This window comes from Ranitomeya variabilis, chromosome 5 (genome assembly GCF_051348905.1).
Source record: "Ranitomeya variabilis isolate aRanVar5 chromosome 5, aRanVar5.hap1, whole genome shotgun sequence".
NCBI classification, from domain to species: domain Eukaryota; kingdom Metazoa; phylum Chordata; class Amphibia; order Anura; family Dendrobatidae; genus Ranitomeya; species Ranitomeya variabilis.
In genome coordinates this window covers 132,676,423-132,699,306 of record NC_135236.1, presented here as the reverse complement: position 1 = coordinate 132,699,306, position 22,884 = coordinate 132,676,423, and the positions used below count along the sequence as shown (strand labels likewise).

Here is a 22,884-nt window from a genome sequence, read left to right as displayed (position 1 = left end):
CCCACCAGTCAGCTGTTTATTATCGGTCGATGGCCATATGTAGTGGGTGCTATAAATCAGTTCCTATAATCTACAGTACCAGGAGTGGCCCCTAAACAGAATACTCGACATTATACACTACGTGGCACATGCAATGCTCTATATAGGGATCACAGGCCTGTATTATTCTAATATCTGATCACATCCTGTGTGTCTGCATAACTAAGGCGACTTAATGGCCCCATGGTTAACTGAACTTGTAGCTAGTGCATGGCATCACATCACACTACAGAGTTATAATCCTCATTTAGATTTGTTTTTTTAGCTCTGATTCCTATGTTGTATTTGTTACACATTATTTATTTTAGTCATTTATATAGCACCATTAATTATGCTAGTCAAACTGTAATAAGTACGGGTACTATTTATATATTTTTTTTCTCCTACAGGTAAAACACTTCTTGCACAGACCTTGGCAAAGTGTTTGGATGTCCCCTTTGCCATTTGTGACTGTACCACCCTGACTCAGGCTGGGTATGTAGGAGAGGACATAGAGTCTGTGGTTGCCAAACTGCTTCAGGATGCCAATTACAATGTGGAAAAGGCCCAACAAGGTGCGTCTATTACGTCCTGTCAGTAAATTCATATCATATCGCCTCTCATCTATTCGCCTGCTCCAAGTCTGTTTCGGCCATAGTTCCTCATTTCCAATTAGAGCTTGTGACTAGGGATAAATGGACCTGTTGTAGGTTCTGGTTCTGATACCCGACCCAAACTTAAGTCCATAGTTTGGTTTGGATACCATAGCTGTACCCAAACTTGGACCTGAACCTAAACTCCATTGAAAACCGTGGGGAACCGAACTTTGGAGCTGTAAAATTCTCACTCCTTTCTCCTCCTAGACTTCTCTGGGATCTCCGAACATTGAAACTGACTTCCGGGAGAAGTCGATGTTCGGCGTTGAGCATGGGACATTAAATCACCTTCCCAATGTTAACTACCATGTTGCTCAAGCTTCAACTTTCATTTCATTGTCTTAAAGGTTCTAGAACATTTAATTTTTGAAGTTTGGCATAGAAAGTACTACTCCTTTTTTAAATTCATTTTGTAATTTGTTATTCAGGAATTGTATTTTTGGATGAGGTTGACAAGATTGGCAGTGTCCCTGGCATCCATCAGCTCAGGGATGTAGGTGGAGAAGGCGTGCAGCAGGTAAATCTGATCAGTAGCCTTGGTAGTTGTATATTGGCACTTACCGTATTGTTCGGACCGTAAGATGCACCTAGGTTTTATAGAAGGAAAATAGAAAAATAATTAAAGCAAAGAATGTGGTGAGTTCTGTCCTAATGTCCCCCATCTTGGTATACATGGTCCCCATCAGAAAAACGTAAAAAAATAAATAGATAAACCATTCTACTTACCTTCCCTGCGCTCCATCACGGCGTCATGTTCTGATGTCATCAGCTGATTTAGGCTTGTAAGCAGCGCATGGCAGTGACTTCATTTGCTGCTTACAAGCAGGACAGCTGCCAGAATACTAGCTACCCTCCACGCCCGGCACAATGGGTGTGTGGAGCAGTGAATACCCATCTTCTTTAATAGCAGTCACACTTGTGGCTGCAGCTGACGGGCGAACACATGTGCCTACTACTAACGAGCACAAATATTCACTGCTCTCCACTCCCATGGGTGTGGAGAGCAGTGAATTTTCATTGATCTTTAATAACAGGCATAGTGATCGCCCAGCCGCTGCAGGAAGCCTGTGGCTGCTGCCACTGAGCCCGCTATTAAAGATCAATGAATATTCACTGCTCTCCGCCCATTGGAGTGGAAAGCGGTGAGTATTCTTTCCCTCTAGTAGCGGAAACGCGTGTTCGCCCGGCAGCTTGCAGGAGCCAGCACTGAGGAGAACCGCATGCTCACTATTACAGAGGAATGAATATTCACCCTTTTTGGAGGAAAAAAGTGCATCTTATGCTACGTTCACATTAGCGGCGGGCGCCGCAGCGGCGCCGCATGCGTCATGCGCCCCTATATTTAACATGGGGGCGCATGGACATGCGTCGCACTTGCGTTTTGCGCCGCATGCGTCGCTGCGGCGCCCGCGTCCGGGCGCAGAGGACGCAGCAAGTTGCATTTTTGCTGCGTCCAAAATCCATTTAAAAAAGGACGCATGCGGCGCAAAACGCAGCGTTGTGCATGCGTTTTGCTGCGTTTTTGTTTGCGTTGTGCGCTGCGGCGCCGACGCTGCGGCGCACAACGCAAATGTGGACGTAGCATTATAGTCTGAAAAATACGGTATGTTCATGTAGACACATTTGAAAACTTTTTTTGAATTTCTGTTTTCAGAATTGTCAAACATTAACAGGGATTTAGTGTATTGGTTCAAAGGCTAACATCTTACCAAACTACATGTTTCTTTACTGCTTTCTGCAGTGTGTACACAATTAGATCTACTTGATAATACATAAAACTGCTGATTTGTCCTCACTTTCAGGGTTTGCTGAAGCTCCTTGAAGGCACCATTGTCAATGTCCCCGAGAAAAACTCTAGGAAGCTCCGTGGTGAAACCGTTCAAGTTGACACTACAAACATCCTCTTTGTAGCATCTGGGGCTTTCAACGGCCTGGACAGGATTATCAGTAGGAGGAAGAATGAAAAGGTCTGTCCCAATCCAGAGGTTTATGCTTTACCTCGTGTGTGTATATATATATATATATATATATATATATATATATATATATATATATATATATATATATATATATATATATATATATATATATATATATATATATATATATATATATATATATATATATATATATATATATATATATATATATATATGCCTCGCATTTCTGATGGATAGTGTCCAGGCAGAGTCTGACACTGGGCATGGATCGATCCAACTGTACCTCCTAACGTGCCCTTGTCTCCATGCAGTGTCTGAGTAAGCAGGAGAGTATCCTTGGAGGGGCATTTTAAGGTGTCCTGTCTTTGTTTCTAGTTCTGCAGCTCTGTCCTGAATGTACAGACTCTGACCGTTCATATTACTTTCTTGTGTTTGTCCTCTGGTAAAGGTATTTAGGTGTCGTGTACATTAGATATTTTTAGGCCGTCTCCTGCTACATCAGATAAACACCTTCATTTAGTTGCACTGATCTAGCAAGACTTTGAGTTCAGTCTGAACAATTAATTGAAATTTGCCATTTAATTGAAGCAGAATTGTAATTGCGATCAGAATTGTGAAATTGATGTTGGTCCCCCATTTATTGCAGCAGCTTCTCCAATCTGCAGATCTGCAGCCCACAGCCTGTAGCTACTCAACTTGGGGGAGTCTAGTGGTCCTAATCACATAAAGATGGGATTAGGTCTGAAGTCCTAGGTCTGTGAAATGACTGCACTGATTCTTACAGAGGTAGTTCTGTCATGGGACGCTGCAGACTGAGGTCCATGAGCGTGAAGAACGTCTGCATGCAGCTTCTGCTTAGACCCCGGGCACTGATTTGTGAGGCACTTGGATCAACCTCTCCATTGTGAATAAGCGTAGCATGTGGGGAATATAAAGGAGAATGTAACCAGAGGTGCTGCACATAGCTAGTATACAACCAGCATAATGTATATGTAGCCCCTTAGAAACAATGAATATTGCACCCTTTGTTCTTCTGGATCTTGAGATCACCAGTCAGGGCTTTACATCCTCAGTGCTGCTGTGAGAACACTTAGGCCATGTGCACACGCTGCGGATTCCATTGCGGAATTTTCCGCAGCGGATTTGCAAAATCCGCAGTGAAAAACCGCTGCGTTTTTTACTGCATATTTATCGCGGTTTCTTTTGCGGTTTCCTCTGCGGGTTTTCACCTGCAGATTTCTATTGGAGCAGGTGCAAACCTGCAGCGGAATCCGCACAAAGAATTGACATGCTGCGGAAAATAAACCGCTGCGTTTCCGCACGGTTTTTCCCCAGCATGTGCACTGCGGATTTGCTTTCCCATAGGTTTACATTGTACTGTAAACTCATGGGAAACTGCTGCGGATCTGCTGCTGCGGAAACGCTGCGGATCCGCAGCAAAATCCGCAGCGTGTGCACATACCCTAAAGTTAAAGGGGTACTGTCATCTTTATGAGCACATCCCAATATGTAGTAGGTATAATATTAGCAAATACCTCCGATTAGAAATGTATAGTTTTTTCTGTTTCGCTATGTCTTTCTTCATTTGCAGAACCTTAGGTATCCATGGTTACGAACAACTAATATAGTGACCGTTAGCTAGTTGCTACCTAAGGTCCTGCAGTGCCTGCATATGAGGAAAGACACGGTGAATCAGAAAAACTATACTACATTTCTAATTGGAGGTATTTGCTAATATAATTATTATTATTACGTACTACATATTGGGATAGGATCTTGGAGATGGGAATACATAGTGACCAGTGTCACTTTGTGGTAATAACTCTGAAACCCTTCCACAAATCCCAGTGATTTTGAGATTGTTTTTTTTTTTCATGGCACATTATAATTTATGATACTGGTAAATTTAAGTTGTTTTCTGTTTTTGTTTTTTATAAATAAAATTTAGAAATTTGACAAATGCAAAAAATAGCCATTTTCACACTTTGAACGATTATCCTTTTAATCCAGATGGTTATACCACATAAAAACATTAATGAATAACATTTCCCTCATCTCTGCTTTACATCAGCACCATTTGTAAAATGTTCTTTTTATTTTGCTAGCATTTCAGGAGGTTTAAAAACGTAGCAGTAATTTCACATTTAAAAAAAAAAAAATTTTTTTTTTTTTTTTTTTTTTTTTTTTAACTCTATTGGTACCTATCTAGGTTTGAAGTGACTGTAGGAGTCCTGTATTATATGTTTGAAACATTCTCCTCCTCCCCCCCCCCCCCCCCCCCTCAAGTGATTCTATTTAAAAAAAAAACAAAAAACCTCGACATATTAAAAATTGGCATCACGTAGTTTATTAACCCTTCAGGTGATTTTCAGGAATTGATTCAAAGTGGCATAACGGGAATACAGAAGTTTATTTTTATCACCTAAAAGTCCGTAACCTCTGAACAGGTCACTGTAGCTGGCAAACTCTGAGGCCATTATTTGGCTGTGAACTGCCATGGCAAACATCAAAACCACGCAATAAAGATCTCAGGGTGCCGATGGTGTTAGAGGGAGCCCCCACCCTCTACATCATATTAATAGTCACTATTGACAGCAGCATGTAAGGGGTTAAACGGATATGGTCGGTGCCAGCACTGCAGCAAGTTGTCAGCCATAGTGTACAGCCGACAGCCAGGGCCGCCATCAGGGTATTACTGCCCTGACTGGCGTATGGGGCCCGATGACCAGAGGGGACCCGCATTGGTCTTCCGGCCATCAGGCCCCAGCAGCAGGGCCCTGACGCTTCAGTAACTGAACCTGCGTCCGAGGACACAGGTTCAGTTAAACTCTATAGACATACGGGCACTGGGCCTGCGCGGCAATAGTTAAAAGCTGCCAGCCAATCGGAGGCTGGCAGCTGATGTCAGCGCGCACGTCGCCGGCGTATTATGTCATTAGCATTCGCCGGCGAGTGCGCACTGGAACTGCGAGGTTGGAACATCGCCGCAGGAGCGCAGCAAGGTATGGAGAACGTTTTTTATTTTTAGTGAAAGCGGTACGGGGGGCAGGATGGGAGACACTGGGGGAAGAATGGAGGCACAGGGGGCAAGAATGGAGGCTGATGCGGCAGGATGGAGACAGATGGGACAGAATCATGGGACAGGATGGATACAATGGGGCAGGATCATGGGACAGATGGAGTAGGGTCATGGTACAGATGGTCTGGTCATGTTGTTGCGGTATTTGTTGCTTGTATGTGATATTCGGTCACTGTGGTAGTAATATGTGGTCTTGACATGGCGTGGCGGTATTTGTCCCATGTTTGTGATATTATTGGTCGTTTTAAAAATTTAAAAATAAATAAAAATATGCCACAATTGTATTGGATATTATAACAAATTATTAATAGGTTAGAGTAGAGCTGGGCCAAAAGAGTCTACCTTGTCGTGGTGGAGGCTTAAAAAAAAAATCTTTTGGCCAAAACAAAAGCTGCTGGCCATGTATGTGTGACCTGGTGTTGGGAACTGTTAGGCCAGGGTCACACTTGCGAATTCAATGCGAGAAACTCGCATCAAGTCCATGGCACTGCTGCCGGCACTCTGGACCGGAGTTTGCAGCTGCATGTATTTCTATGCAGCCTCACGCTCCGGTCCCGAGTGCTGGCGGCAGTGCCATGGACTTGATGCGAGTTTCTCGCGCAAGTTTCAAACATCGAACTCGCAAGTGTGACCCCGGCCTTTATGTGTGATTGGTGAGAAGTGGAGTTTTTCCAAGAGAGCGATGGGTCTGTGGACAGTTCGAGGGGTAGAGCCTGGGCGGAGTCTCAAGGGGGCCCCGAAAATTTCACCAGTATGGGGCCCCAAAATTCCTAGTGGCAGCTCTGGCCAATAGGGATTGTCGCCTGCATGGGGATGCTATTCTCTTATTATCTCAGGTCAGTGTAAAAAGAAATATTGGCGTATATGGGTCAAGTTCCCATGATTTAGTTTTGGTGAGTTTTTTGAGGCTTTGTATTTTGACTGGGTAAATAAACACATCATTTCACAGTCCTAGCAAAGTGGAGTTTAGAAATCTCCTGCCCACTGTTTTTTTTTTTCTTAAGTCTGCAACAAGTTATTTTCTCTTGCAGGTATACAGATTTTATGTGCAGATTTTTCCCATAGACTTGCAATAGATGTGGAAAAACAGGTTTAAAAAAAAAAATACAAAAAAAATAACATGTAATCTGCATCATAAAGTACAACGAATCCCGTCACAATGCTGTTACATAAAAATGTGACACTTGGGCCCCCCCCAACCTTCCCAAGTATGCTATCATTTGAGGATGGCCATATATACCGTACATATCTACTATATCTTGACTTCTGACACTTACACCGCTCCCCAAATCTTAGTTTAAGGCAGAGCCTTTCTCCACCCAGGACACATCTGCATCAGACAGAAGCGCGTTTGTGTATGAATATCCATTAATGCCTTTGTGATCGGAGGTACAACACACATCTATTTTTCAGACCAGGTTCACAAGAGAATATTCATTCACATGTTTTGTTCTTCCCGCTCTGGTTTTAGCTTTACAAAATGGTGTATTTTCTGAAAAGAGAATTGAATTGGGTGATCTCATTCTGATCACCGAGAGGACCTTGTAGTCAGGAATTCATGTGTAATCTTACATGGCAGACCCCCTTATTCGTATTTCCGAGACATCCACGTAGTATTAATGTCTGACAGATGAGGGTTTTGCATAGCCATAGGTGTGTAGCTTTCTCCATATACTTCTATAGGATTTCTGGGGGACAAAATAGCCAAGTCTTATTTTCAAGGCAGATGTGGATTTCTCCTCCGGGGACCACTAAAGACCTTTCTGCACGGAGGAGAGTCCATGCTGTGCCACATGGGTAATGCACATGTACAGGCTGTGATTCCCTGGAAACGTACATCTGCAGATGTTACTGGCATTGTATAAAGTACAATACTGCCTTTCTTCTCATGTTACCCTTTTGTTTTCTCTCTGCCTTTCAGTATTTGGGGTTCGGCATCGCCTCTAATCTGGGGAAGGGCCGTAGAGCCGCTGCAGCAGCAGATCTGGCGAATAACAGTGCTGAATCGAATGCAGTACAAGACATTGAAGAGAAGGACCGGCTGCTGCGCCACGTGGAAGCAAGGGACCTCATTGAGTTTGGCATGATCCCGGAGTTCGTGGGCCGCCTTCCCGTAGTGGTGCCCCTCCACAGCCTTGATGAACAAACACTTGTACGCATCCTCACAGAGCCGCGCAATGCCGTGGTGCCACAATACCAGGCTTTGTTCAGCATGGACAAGGTTGGCTTTAAATTGCTTTTGATGATATTGTGTTTTGTTTTTTTTTTTGTTTTTTTTTTAACCCGCTCCCCGTTTTTATCTTTTCAGTGTGAATTAAATGTCACTGAAGGCGCTCTGCGGGCTATTGCCAGACTGGCTCTTGAACGTAAAACTGGTGCTAGAGGCCTCCGCTCTATCATGGTAGGTCGGCGCGAACACAATCTGTTCCCTTGTTGGGTGTCTGCCAGTTTACAGGCACATGACCTAGATGTAACGGGGCACTGGCTGCGCCTCTGTGACCTCCAAGCTAAACTCTGCAGCTCTAACTTGCTGTCTTTAAATGTAGGAGAAAAAGTAACTTTTTTTTTTTTTTTTTCCTCAAAGGAAAAACTCCTTCTTGAGCCCATGTTTGAAGTTCCAAACTCTGACATAATTTGTGTTGAGGTGGACCAGGAAGTGGTTGATGGTAAAAAAGAGCCAGGTTATATTCGGTAAGTCAAAGTCCTTGCTGCTTTATGGGAAATATCAACCAGTACTTGTGTAATGGCTTCCACGTCAGGCTAAACCGAATTGGCAGGTAGTCATTAAAGGGGTTGTTGTGCTAAAACATATTATTGCCTACCCACAGTCGGTGATGCATAGTTTCTTTGGAGGTTCTTCCAATGGGACCTGCACTGATAGGCAGAATGAGAAACTTTCTTTCTCCCTGGTAGATTAGGGGCTGCTGAGTTCTGCTCTAGGCTAGGAAGAATCAGCCGTGACCCTGTGCTGTGATGCCTGTACACTCCCGTTTTCCTTCCTCAAAAAAAAAAATTATATATATATATTAGCTCCGCACAGGAACATCTTATTTAAACACATCAAAATTGTGGATCCTGGTATTATTCCAAGATCTATTGATTTAAAATGAACTTTTAAAGAATGAACGTCAATGCCATCATTTGGCCCTCAGCAGAATTGCATACTGTCAGTAGCAGATCCCCTTTTACGTGGGGATATGAGCTGCCAATAATGATTTTTTAGCAATATAAAGGATGTGATCAGTCCTGCGCTTTCTGGGCTGCTGATCGTTTTCCAGGGGGGGGCTGCACTCCATTGTTTCCTGTAAAGTATAATCATATGACACCTTTCTGTCAATGACACTCCTTCATTGCTACTGCCAAAAAGGTCTCTGTCATTCTGTCAGTACAGACATAAGTTTTCTTGTGTTGTATTCATTTGTGGTTTTTTAGAAGCGGACTCCGCATTTGTGTTTTACATTGCCTCCAATTTATGAAACGAAAATGAAATGGAGGATACTTTGTCTTGAATCTACATAATTTGTTCTCATTTTTTCTCCTTAGAACACAAAACAAAGAAGTGACGGAGGAGGAGTACGACTCTGGAGTGGAGGAGGAGGGCTGGTCTCGGCAGGCTGATGCAGCAAACAATTAGACCGTTCTCCTTCAGTGTTAAAATTGCTTATTGCCCTTTAGCGAAAAACACTTTTCACAATAATTAGTGTAACTTTTATTACTTGGGAAAACTCGCTTTTGGGAGAACAAACCAAGAAACTAATTTTAAGGAACTTCACATTTTTACTGTAGAGAGCAGCATTTCTGCAAGTCAGACAGTACCAGTGTACATTATTCGGGGCTTTTATACACCAAGGACCTTTTTGTTAACATTTCCTAAAGCTTAATTTACTGGGAATAGCCGTGGTTCATTTACAGTTTTGTAGTGCAGATGTGCACGCCACTAAAACATGTCGGATAGAGGTGGTGCTTATCAACTGGTCCAGTGGCCGTGCCGGTAATTTGTGCCAGACAGCGGGAGCCCTGCGTTGGTCACAGATTACCGGTGTGACTTCTCTACTGATTGTGAATTGAGTCGCACCATCTCTAATGTTGGGGCTACATATGGGGGTCTCTCGCCATATCACTAACTCAATTTCCATTAGTGTTGGCATTTAAAGTACGTTCAGAGACCTGTGTTTTTGTTTTTGTTTTTTTTTTTTTTTAAATGTTATGTCTCAACTGGAACCTTACATGAATGCTAAAGATTCTCCACCAATGCTATAATTTATATCTACTAGGAATATGGGTAACACCTTGACCTCCTTCCTTACCTTCATTGGTATAGGTTCATACCAATAGATGCTTTACATGTGCCTATGGCCCCTCATTTTCACTACTTGACATAATGCAATGGAAACTATCGTGCATGTTGGTATAATATAGGCACCTTCCTATAAGAAGTTATACCTGCTCTAAATGCAGACGTTACATGGACCACAGAACCGAGACAATACAACATGCTGCATCTGTGGTTCATTACAAAGTGTCCTCAGGCTGGTAGCCGGCTTCTAGGTAGCTGGTCCTCAGGCTGGTAGCCAGCTTCTAGGTAGCTGGTCCTCAGGCTGGTAGCCGGCTTCTAGGTAGCTGGTTCTCAGGCTGGTAGCCGGCTTCTAGGTAGCTGGTTCTCAGGCTGGTAGCCGGCTTCTAGGTAGCTGGTTCTCAGGCTGGTAGCCGGCTTCTAGGTAGCTGGTTCTCAGGCTGGTAGCCGGCTTCTAGGTAGCTGGTTCTCAGGCTGGTCGCTGGTTCTCAGGCTGGTAGCCGGCTTCTAGGTAGCTGGTCCTCAGGCTGGTAGCCAGCTTCTAGGTAGCTGGTCCTCAGGCTGGTAGCCGGCTTCTAGGTAGCTGGTTCTCAGGCTGGTAGCCGGCTTCTAGGTAGCTGGTTCTCAGGCTGGTAGCCTTCTTCTAGGTAGCTGGTTCTCAGGCTGGTAGCCGGCTTCTAGGTAGCTGGTTCTCAGGCTGGTAGCCGGCTTCTAGGTAGCTGGTTCTCAGGCTGGTTGCTGGTTCTCAGGCTGGTAGCCGGCTTCTAGGTAGCTGGTTCTCTGGCTGGTAGCTGGCTTCTAGGTAGCTGGTTCTCTGGCTGGTAGCCGGCTACTAGGTAGCTGGTTCTCTGGCTGGTAGCCGGCTTCTAGGTAGCTGGTTCTCTGGCTGGTAGCCGGCTTCTAGGTAGCTGGTTCTCTGGCTGGTAGCCGGCTTCTAGGTAGCCGGTCTAATTAAAACCCTTCTACAAATTCTGCATTTCCCATATACACCTCTATAGTAAAGGGATTGTGGGTTCTTCATGCAATCATATTTGATTGATTTTTTTTTTGTAATTAATTTCCTGCTGGAAATGTATTATATCATGCTGCGGACCCCACAGTAGTGACAGGGTTGATATGAAAAGCTTTTAAGTTATAGAAAAAAATACTTGTCTGCTAATTGTTTGGGTTTTTTTTTTTTGTTTTTTTTTTCCTGTTTTATGATTTTAGAATTTCACAGAAACTTGGCTAAGATAATGTTAATTCCATATAACTTTCACCTGAATAAACGTCTTTAGCCAAAATGTTTGTGACGCTGAAGGGCTTTCATGTTCAAGTTTTATTGTTCCTTTAAACAAATTAAAACTTTTTATTTCCTGTGGATTTGATGCTGGTGGAACAGAGTTAAAATTAATTTATGGGGAGGCTGACTATACATTTACAGCTATACACAAGCACTGCTCAATTACCAGAAGAAACAAAGTATGGCTGGTATAGGGGCATGGCAATCATAGAAGATGGTTAACCGCTTCTCGTCACTGCATTGACTTTCACATGCTAATGGTCAGTGCCACTTTCCATTAGGACTTGAAATTAGAGATTCACCTGGCAACAGGCTAATTAACTGTTTACTTTCCATCTGTCAACCTGAGTATAGAGTGAAACAGGATATCGCTCCCTCTTATCACTCCATCGGCTCCCTGCAGTGCGATCCCAAGGAACCAGTGATTGCTTTGGCACCTGGAGACCTAAAGATGACCTACAGGTCTGCCATGGATTAACGCCTTAGGGCTCCTTTCCACTTGCGAGTTAAATGTCCGTGTCTCGCATGTGAAAACCAAGCTCTGGCGCCGGCACTCCAGAGCGGAGCGTGCGGCCGCATAGGAATACATGCAGCTGCACGCTCCGCTCCAAAGTGCCAGCGGCAGAGCTTGGTTTTCACCTGCGAGACACAGACGTGTTTCTCGCAAATGGAAAAGAGCCGTAAAGGTCTTTCTCCACTTGCCCCCTTCTTTTGACAACTCTGGCATCAGAGAAGGGTAGAGATGGAAACCAAGCAGGTGGGAAGATGTATTTATATGATTGACCCTCACCGTGAAGCACCTGAACTTTGACCAGTCAGTTTGTGCTGACAGTCCCTTTAATAGACCGTGAGGCACATTCTGTTAGACAGCCTGTCACTGTAATGGTGATGTGCAGTACAGATCATTATCCTGCCTATTTGTTACACAGCCCTTGTAGAACTTAACTTTTTTTTACAATATTTTAAGCATTAAAAAGAAATATAAAAAAATGAGATTTTTCAGAAGTTATTTATTCAAATAAAAAAGATCTAGTATCCCTGTATCCAAAATAACAGTGCATTCAAAAAGACATATATATATTTTTTTTTTATTCCACCCACTGAACACCACAATATAATGAAGCAGAACTGTACGTTTTGGTGCATTCTGCCATGCATAAAAAGAAAATGAAAAGTCGTAGTTACTCACCGATAACGGTGTTTCTCAGAGCCCATGACAGCACAACCAGAGAGATGGAGTCCGCCCTTCAGGGACAGGAAACCCTACCGAATAAAAGGGCGGTACCTCTCTCCTGCCTCAGTTTAGTTTACAGAGCATCAGAGGTCCTCCAGGTTAGTGACAACAAGAAATACACATATTTTTAGCAAAATACTTATGAAGATTACACCGTGTCTAAATCAAAACACACACTTTGTATAAGGTGCTCACCGCACACGTGATAAGGGGGGGAATAAGCAGGTGCTGTCATGGGCTCTGAGAAACACCGTTATCGGTGAGTAACTACGACTTTCTCAGTCGCCCATGACAGCACAACCAGAGAGAATTGCAGAGATTATTGCTTTAGGGAGGGACCACAGCCTGTAAGACCCTTCTTCCGAAGGTTAAGTCCGACGAAGAGGCTAAGTCCAAGCGATAGTGCCTAAAGAAGGTTGAAGGTGTTGACCAGGTGGCCGCTTTACAGATTTTATCTATTGGTACCTCCGACCTTTCGGCCCAGGAGGTCGCCATAGCCCTTGTAGAGTGTGCCTTGAGTCCTTCAGGAACTGCATTTCCCGTGGACGAGTATGCCAAGGCTATCGCATCAGTGACCCAACGAGCTATAGTGCCTTTGGAGGCTTTGAGTCCTTTTCTAGGCCCCTGAAAGCAGATAAAAAGACAGCCTTCCTTCCTACACTGACGGGATGACTCTAGGTAGTGTATAAGACACCTTCTCACATCTAAGGTGTGGAATTTTTCCTCCTTTTGATTTTTTGGGTTTGGGCAGAAGGACGGAAGGATTATTTCCTGGGATCTATGGAAATTGGAAGCCATTTTGGGTAGATAAGCAGGATCTGTCCTCAATACTACCCTATCATCCATTATTTGTGTAAATGGGGGGTTCGCAGATAGAGCCTGAAGGTCACTAATCCTACGGGCAGATGTTAGAGCTGTAAGAAGGGCCATTTTAAGGGATAAGATTTTAAGCGGTATTGAATCTATAGGTTCAAATGGGGGTTCAGTCATAGCTGAAAGAACCAAATTTAAGTCCCAGGACGGAGGGCTTTTGATTTTTAGTGGCCTAGAACGTGTTGCAGCTTTAATGAACCTTGCTACCCATGGGTTAGTGGCAATACTATCATTATATAATGCCCCTAAGGCCGCTACTTGTACCTTTAAGGTGCTCACTGCTAGACCCATATCCAAGCCTCTCTGTAGGAATTCTAATATTTTGTTTATTGGAACCCCATCTTGTAGTGTTACACCAGAGGTGGACAGAAACTTCTTCCAAGTTTTACCATAGATTCTAGTTGTTACTGTTTTCCTACTTTTTAATAGTGTGGACACTACATTATCTGAGAAGCCCTTTGCCCTTAGCAGTGACCTCTCAAGTTCCACGCTGTCAGGTGTAGATTTGTCGACTGAGGGTGGAACACCGGCCCTTGAGATAAGAGGTCCGGAATATCCGGAAGGACCCAGGGATCCGTGACCGATAGGATTCTCAGCCAGGAAAACCAGGCCCTTTTGGGCCAGAACGGGGCTATTAGAATGATTCTCGCCCTGTCCTGTCTTATCTTCCGTAGGACTGCTGGTATAAGTATATGAGGGGGAAAGGCATATGTCAGACCGTGAGTCCAGGGAATCGAGAATGCATCTAGTGCTCGGGGGTTCCCTCTGTGGTCTAGAGAACAATACTGTTTTACCTTCCTGTTCTCTGGAGTGGCGAAAAGGTCTATTGTCGGTACTCCCCAGATTTTTGTGATCTGATCGAAGACCCTTTGGTTCAGAGCCCATTCCCCCTGTTTCAGCTGGGTACGGCTTAGGAAGTCTGCCTTTTTGTTTACTATGCCCCTTATGTGTAACGCCGAGAGGGATAGGAAGTGATGTTCGGCTAGGGCGAAGATTTGGGAAGTAGTGTCCATCAGGGCTCGTGATCTGGTTCCCCCCTGGTGGTTCAGGTAGGCCACTACTACTTGATTGTCCGAGAAAACCCGGACATGCTGTCCCCTTAGTTGGGGAAGAAAAACTGATAGAGCGTGGCTTACTGCGCATAGTTCCTTTTGATTTGAGGATACCTGGTATTCTCGATCTGTCCAGACCCCCTGAGTAACACTGTTTCCCAGGTGAGCTCCCCACCCCGTGGGACTGGCGTCCGTGGTGACTACTCGATGTGTATCTATCACCCATGGAACTCCCTTTGATAGATTGTTGGGATCTAGCCACCAGTCTAGGGAACGAATAGTGTTTGAACTTAGAGTCATGCGACCTTCCAGGCTTCCCTTCAGTATGAGCTGATTTTTTAGGACATCCCACTGGAGGTCTCTCGTGTGGATCTGAGCCCACTGTACTGCCGGGAGACAGGCAGAAAGGGACCCCAGTAGTGACATTGCTCCCCTTAAGGTCATATGAGGGTTTGAACGAGCTGCTGACACAATGCTTAGTATTTTTTGTATCTTTAAGTTTGGAAGGCGACATTCCTGTAAAACCGAGTCGAGAGTTAGGCCCAGAAACTCTTGTACCATGGTTGGTTCTAGTTTCGACTTCTCGAGATTCAGGAGCCAACCTAATTCCGTTAGAGTTTTTATCACTCTGCTGCACTGTTGGCGGCAATGTTGGGCTGTGTTGCTGATAATCAGGAAGTCGTCTAGGTAAGGTATTATAATCACGTCTTCCTCCCTTATGTGTGCCATCATTTCTGCTACCACCTTGGTAAAAACACGGGGCGCTACTGAAATGCCAAACGGAAGGGCCTTGTACTGATATTCTCTCACTACTCCCTCCATGACCACTGCTAGTCTGAGGTATTTCTGTGAGTTTTTGTGGATGGGGACGTGATAGTACGCGTCGCTGAGATCCAACACTACCATGAAACAACTTGGAAACAGGTTTTTTATTGTGGATCTTATCGATTCCATTTTGAATGTTTGATTCCTTACATAGGTGTTTAATTTCCGGAGATTTATTATTGTACGGAAGGAACCGTCCGGCTTTGGAATCAGGAACAGTGGGGAAAAAAATCCTCTCCCTCTTTCCAGGAACGGAACTTCTCGGATCACATCTTTGGATATGAGTTTTGAGATTTCTATTTCCAGGGCTTGTTGTTGTCTCCCTGAGGGTTTCAATGGAGTGACCACGTAGTGTTGGGGAGGAAGGTTGGTAAAGTTTAATTGAAGTCCCATTTTTATTAGGTTTAGAATCCAAGAACTGGAGGAGATTTTTTCCCAGGCCGGAAGGTAATGAGACAGTCTCCCTCCCACCCTGGGTGAGGTGTCATTTAGGGTTTTTTTTATTTCTGGGGGAGTTGCCAAAGAGGAAGCCTCTATCTTTATTTCTCCCCTCCTCCCACCTGTTCTGTTCTCTAGGGGGGCGTCTGCGGAAAAATTTCCTGTTCCGAAAGGGCCGCCTGACATATGGAGCGGCCAGGTTAGGGAACCCCTTCTTCTTATCCCCAGCTTTTTGTAAGATGTCATCGAGGGTTTCTCCAAACAGAAATTTCCCCTCACATGGGATTGAGCAAAGTTTTTGTTTCGTTTGTAGATCACCTGGCCAGTTTTTCAGCCACAGCGTTCTACGCGCTGCATTGGACAGGGCTGCCGATTTCGAAGTCAGTTTTATAGAATCCGCCGAAGAGTCAGCCAAGAAGGCTGCCGCTCCTCTAATCATGGGAATTGACTCAATTATTTTTTGCCGGGATACTCCATCCCTTAGCTGTTTCTCCAGATTGTCTAACCAAATCATCAGAGATCTGGAAGTACATGCGGCCGCTATGGCAGGTCTCAAACATCCCCCTGCTGACTCCCAAGCTCCTTTTAGGAAGGTGTCGGCTCTTTTATCAAGAGGGTCTTTTAGCGTACCCATGTCTTCAAAGGGCAGAGCAAACTTCTTTGACGCTTTAGCGACTGCCACGTCAAGTTTAGGGGCTTTATCCCATGCTATAGAATCATCTTCCGCAAAGGGATATTTCCTTTTAAGGGAGGGTACAGATGAGTTTTTTCTTTCTGGCTTCTCCCACTCCTTTTTAATCAGGGCTTGCACATTTTCATTAAGTGGAAAAACTCTGCGTTTTTTCTGGCCCAGGCCGCCAAACATAATGTCCTGCACCGTTTTATCAGGACGTGGGTCTAGAACCCCCATTGTAGATCTTACAGTCTTTACGAGGGCATCTATTTCGTCTAAGGGGAAACAGTGACGGCCTCCACTCTCAGTATCTGAGGAGAAGGAGGAACCTTCCTTGTCTGACACATCCTCATCAGAACTAGAAGGATCAGAACGAGACAGGGGGACAGGTGTTCTCTCCTTAACCCCCTCCCCTTTAAGGGATTTAAACGCCGTTTCTACCTCTGATCTAATTACCGAGCGTAATTCAGAGGCAAAACTAGGGGTTTCTTCACAGAGGACTTGACCTATACAGGAACCGCATAGTTTTTTATCCCAGCTCTGAGCTAGGGGTTCTCCACATAAGGGGCAGTCTCTATGTTTGGTTTTTTCCGTTTTTTTCCTTGCCTAAAAAACAAACGGAAAAGGGGGACCCTAATTATTTAGTGAACTTTCACGAAGATCACTCACCCATCTTGCTCAGCTACAAATACCAGTTCTGGAGGAGGCACGGGATCTTGAATGAGACCCGAAGTAGAAGGTGCCGGCTGGCTGGACATTTTGGAGGCTTTACTCTGCGGCGTAGAATGGCTCCTGGAACGGGAACTTCGGGTGCCTGCAGATGTCCTTCCGCCCGACTTGCGCTGGTGACGCTGTGGTAGCTGCACTGGCTGTAAGGGCTGTGCTGACTGGAGCTGCTCATCGCTGTCCGCCATAATGGGACTGTATGCAGCGACGAGCGCTCACACAGCTGTGCTTTTTAAAATGCGCGCCGAACTCCCCTCCTCCAGGCTGCGTTTGCAGGGAAGCGCTGGTCCCCAGTGCGCATGCGCATTCCCCAGGACCCGGAAGTGGATGTATCTATATCCGGTGCGGCGGCCATCTTGGTGCTCTCACACACCAGGCCGTCGCTCCGGAGCAGGCCTCTCTGCAGAGGCACGCCGGGTCCCTAAGCCCCTACCCCAATCTGGGGAGGCAGCGGCGCTTCCCTCCGCTCACTCTGCAGCCCCATCGGACCCAGAAGCGGCGGCGTCGGACACCGAGCCAGCGGTGACAGGGGCCTCCCCGCCGTCATACCCCCACTGGTCGGCTCCGGATCACAGGTACCGATCCTGAGTGTTCGCCTGTCAGGGACAGGAAACAAAACTGAGGCAGGAGAGAGGTACCGCCCTTTTATTCGGTAGGGTTTCCTGTCCCTGAAGGGCGGACTCCATCTCTCTGGTTGTGCTGTCATGGGCGACTGAGAAAATGGGTTTATCATTAAACTACAGCTTGTTACTCAAAAAAAAAAAAAAAGCCCCTATTGAACTCGGTACTTTGAAAAATAATCAAAATATGGCTTTATGATTTTAAAGGTTTGGTTTTTTTTTTAATGCAAGAGTAATGAAAGTAAATTGGGCAGTGGGCATCATTGGAATTGTATTAACCAGTACTATAAAGATATAGCTCCATCTATCCTGCACAGACAATGTCCCCGCCCAAAAAAAGCAATTATGGCATTGGTTTTTTGTAAATTGTTTTTTTTTTTTTTTTTTTTGTTTCCCTCATTTCCCCAGAGAGTGTGTTCAGACTTTTACTTTCTATTCTTCTACATCTGAAAAAAGTAATTGAATTTTGTATTCTCTACTGTCCCAGAAAAAAAAAGTGAAATTTATCATACTAAAATGGTGATGGGTCTTTATTTAAAAACAAAATAAAATAAAAATGCGAATTGGTTCTCTTTTTTTTTTTTTTTTTTAAATTCCCCTCATAACTTCTGATCATTTTTATATTACAGTTTGTATCTACCCAAAAATGGGACCAATGAAAACTAAATCTTGTCGTACCCGAAAAAAAAAAAATGAAAAAAAATCAGGTAGCGCTGCTGCCAGAAAAGTATTTCGGTAGTTATGACTCTCAGAACTTGGCGATACCATAACTAGTGTGTTTTTTTTTTTTGTGTTTTGTTTTTTTTGTTTCTTTGGGTTTTTTTTGGCCAACAGAATGTTTTCAGACATTTTACAGAAACAAAATGACATAAATGGGATATTACCATAGCCGTGCTGATCCACAGAATAAAGTAAGGACTAGCAAATGAAAACCGCAAAATATTAAAGTAAGAGACTGTTTTCATTTGTTCTATTTCTTCCCATAAAGAGTTACGACATTTGGTATTGGTTTGGGTGTACCCGAACATGATGCCACTGACAAATACAAAAAAAAATGCCTTCTAAAGCTATGTCTACAAGGCATGACTATATTATGGCTCCGGGTGCATGCCTGTAAAAAATATGTAAACTTTAAGGCCCGCTTAGGTCTAGTCCTTAAGGTGTTAAAGAACAGCAATTATTGGTGGGTGACTAGTATTTTGTATTTTAAAAAAAATAAAATAAAACTTCCAAAAAATGGCTCCCAAATATAGCTATTAAGAAAAAAATTAACAAAAAAAAAAAAAAAATACGGAGTAGGGTCCCCTCTATTCTTGATAACCAGCCTTGCTGAAGCTGAGGGTTGCAGCCCCTACCTGTGAGCTTTTTGCCTGGCTGGTTATAAAAAATACAGGGGAAGCCATGCCGGTATTTATTTATTTTTTTTAATTACCGTATTTATTTACAGCGCAGGAGCCACCTAATGAGTACTCCCATCAGCCGCTCATGCTCTCGCTGTTATTAGCAGCAGCAGGCGGATGATGGGAACAGTAGTCCCATCAGCTGACACCAGTGACTGGCAGTAAACTTTATACCTCTGATCAAAGCTGAGCGCTCACGCTTTCTTTTGATGGCATGGGCACCACGGCTATCTTACCAGCGGGGATGATTTCACCGTTGATCAAAAGCGGTGTTTGGGAATCCTGGTGGTCGGGAATCCGAGCCCAAACAGTAACACAGACTTCCTAAAGAAGTCTGTGTTCGGTACGGTTGCTGAACTTTACTGTTCGGGTACTCCCATCTCTAAGAATTAGTATGCTGGAATCTTGCACCTGCCCATGGTGGTGACCACAGTCTTCGACACTGACCACCCTTCGCCTACGATTTGTAAGCAACATCAAAAATAGGACCGAAACACAAATGTAAAAATAAAATGTGAATGTAGAAATACTAAAATACTCTTAATTCTAACGATTTTAAAGAGAACATCTTACCCAATCTTTCATGTTGAGCTGGAAACAATGTAATAATGGTTGCAAGGTGGAATAAAGCATGTTTTTCCCAGGACGTCCCTTATGACGGCACGACAGGAGTTAGTCCATCACATCCTCTAGGGACAGGAAACACAAGAGGTTAAAAGCCACCCTCCACCTCACCATCAGATGCAAGAGAGGAGAGCGCATCAGTGCAAATGTTTACCTGTGAGCTTGGGGATGGGGGTATCAATCTCTCTCCTTCCCTGCTGTGAAGATCCTCCAGGCTGGTACCTCACTGGGTAGAGGTCCCTCAGCCAGGTCTGTAGAGCGGGAAGTGGCTTCTGACGACTGCCACTTCCCTCTACGGGCTCTTGGCAGTGCACCACGCTGCATCCTCTGGCTGTGCTTCCAGTGCCACGTTCCAGTGTGGAACGCCTTTCCAGCCCCTTTTGATGAGTCGTGCGGTCCAGGGTGAAACTCCTTTTCGGTTTTGAGGGGAACCTTGGATTTCGACAGTGCAGCTTGCATTCCAACATGGAACAAAGGGAAATTCGGATGGTGAACTTCCTAAACACCTGTGATAAGGCAAGATCCTATAAAAATGGTATTTACAGGTGTATTGGGTGTACATAGTTAATCCTGCTCGCTCAGAGTCACCATCCCAACAATCCTGGGCAGTGTAACTTAACTCCATTGGCCCTAGTAAATCCCCCCATTAGAGCTTTGGAGTTTTTTTTTTTTAAAGTTAGGTATCCTGTCTCTTAAACTTAGGACAGAGGAGCCCCCTTTTGGATCTGGTTTCTCCTCTCAAAAGAAACCAAGGAGATGTCCAGCATGTAACCCTAAATTACTAGAAGCACATAAACAACTATCTGTGGATTGCATAATGAAGATCCTTAAAGAGGAACAGTCCTCTTTTATGGCCAACATGCTGTCTATGATCCACGAAGAGGACTAGAGCATGGACTTTGGGCACATACCACCCCAAACTGTTCAGAATATGTCCTGTTCTAAAAAGAGAAAGATTGGAGAAGGAAGAATCATAAAAGGAAGAAGTATATTCCTATTTTTCCTATCAAGACCTAGAAGGCGAGGAAGATCCTCCCCAGAAGAGAGGAAAGAAGTATTTTTATCTCATCTGAGAATGATGACGATTTGTTATGGGCGGTGTGGAGTAGCATGATGATTGAAGATACCCAAGTAGTGCTCTTAGTATAGGATGAGATGTTTAAAGGACTGCAGACACAATGAAATTGTGTTTCAAGTCAACGAACACTATGATTTTGGAGGAATGGGAAGATACAGAGAAGAGACTCTTCATTCCCAAGGATTTTAAGGCTCTTCTTCCCTTTGATCCTAAGGAAGTCAAAGTTTTGGAAGAAATCCCCAAAATTGGCATTCCTATTGCCAGTGGCAAAGAAAACCTCAATACCGTTTGAGGAGTAGTCTTGTCTCCGAGACACCATGGATAGAAAGGCTGAAGGGGTTGCTAAGAAGAAGTTGGGATGCATCAACCGCCATCATTAGAGCCAAGATCGCCGCCACCGCGGTAGCTAGGTCCATGTGCCTTTGGAAAGATGAGCTAACAACTCAATTAAAATCCAAGACCCCTAGAGATGTTGTTTTAAACTCCCTTCCTATGTATGTTTACAAATGGGAACTCGGGTCATGGTGGATGCGTCGGCGGAATCTGTGAGGTTTGGAGCCATAAGCAACGTCTTGTCTAACTCAGCGAGATGAGCTATCTAGCGGAAAACATGGCCAGGTGCTAGCCAATCCATAAGTAAACTGCTTCATCCCGTTTACAGATGTTCATGTCTTCGGGCACGTCTTGGATGAAATTCTAGAGGGGGCTTCTGATGACAAAAAAAGGTTTTACTGAAGAAAGATCCAAAAAGTATCACTCCTTTCACAAACACCATCCATCTTAGAAATCTGATGTCAGGGGGAGGGTAAAACAGGAAGATGGAACTACCCCAAGTAAGGTAAATATAGTTACCAGATTTACTTTGGGCCCTTCAGGGAGACCCTGACGTCAGAAGTCATGGGGTGGGTCTTCAGTTTTTCTTGAAGAGGTAGCAGGCCATCACAGAAAATCGGTACAAAATATAATTCACACACACGCAAAAAAAGTACCGCCACACCATGTCTCAATCTCCATCCTCTTTAAAAAAAAAAAAAAAAAAAAAGACGCTGGGGAGATGTCGGGTATCTACTAGAATCCTGGGCAATCTGTCCAGTGCCCTTCTCAGAAATCCAACAGGGCCATTATTCTTCTCTTTTCTCTATAAAAAAAAAAAAAAAAAAAAGCCGTCGGGAAAATACATTTTACTATCATAAGTCTAAAGCCCCCTCCATCCAACAACTCAATACAACAACTAATCCATAAATAGGGAGCAATTCAGTAATGCGCACTCTAGATATAAGAGACACATATTATCAGGTGGCCATTCATCCTGCCTGCCAGCAATTCCTGAGATTTGCACTGGAATATCAGGGGATAATCCACCACTTCCAGTGTCTACCGTTTGGCCTGTTCTCAGCACCATGTATCTTTACGAAGATAATGACAGGTGGTAGCTTTCCTGAGAAAGAACAGGATAATTGTCATCTCATACCAGGATGATCTCTTGGTGGCAGACTTGGCGAATCATCTCAACCAGCATCTGGCCCGGACTATTTTAGGAGTCCCCCTCGACTGGCATCGCAGGATATCCTCTCTACCCCTTATAAAAAGGGAAGAAATCAGAAACTGGATTCGATCCTTTCAGAGGAAAAGAGCGGTATTGTTCAGAAACGCTATGAGAATCCTAGGATTGATGATATCTTGCATTACAAGAGTGTGGAGGAGTCAGGTCCGCTCAAGAGGGCTGCAAAAAGCAATTCTGTCAGCCTGGAACAGGCATCTGTCTGGACTATATAAGAAAGTGAGCATATCCACAGATCTAAGGTCCTCTCGGTCATGGTGGACGTCTCGATTATGGTACGTTCACATTTGCGTTGTGCGCCGCAGCGTCGGCGCCACAACGCAAACCAAAACGCATGCACAACGCTGCGTTTTGCGCCGCATGCGTCCTTTTTTTCATTGAATTTTGACGCAGCAAAAATGCAACTTGCGTCCTCTGCGCCCAGACGCGGGCGCCGCAGGGACGCATGCGGCGCAAAACGCAAGTGCGACGCATGTCCATGCGCCCCCATGTTAAATATAGGGGCGCATGA

The 22,884-nt window shown here is 44.4% G+C and overlaps 1 protein-coding gene across 2 annotated transcripts in view; it reads left to right on the top strand.

Annotated features, from left to right (window-relative positions):
- Positions 1-11,347, top strand: part of CLPX (caseinolytic mitochondrial matrix peptidase chaperone subunit X) — a 36,852-nt gene extending 25,505 nt beyond the window's left edge. For both annotated transcript variants that reach the window (XM_077263329.1, XM_077263330.1), the window contains 7 exons: positions 429-593; positions 1,103-1,191; positions 2,477-2,641; positions 7,615-7,914; positions 8,002-8,094; positions 8,278-8,384; positions 9,237-11,347. In XM_077263329.1, the coding sequence (XP_077119444.1) occupies positions 429-593; positions 1,103-1,191; positions 2,477-2,641; positions 7,615-7,914; positions 8,002-8,094; positions 8,278-8,384; positions 9,237-9,327 (1,010 nt within the window). In that variant the 3' untranslated portion in view covers positions 9,328-11,347. The remainder of the gene's footprint in view (positions 1-428; positions 594-1,102; positions 1,192-2,476; positions 2,642-7,614; positions 7,915-8,001; positions 8,095-8,277; positions 8,385-9,236) is intronic.
- The last annotated feature ends 11,537 nt before the right edge of the window (positions 11,348-22,884 follow it).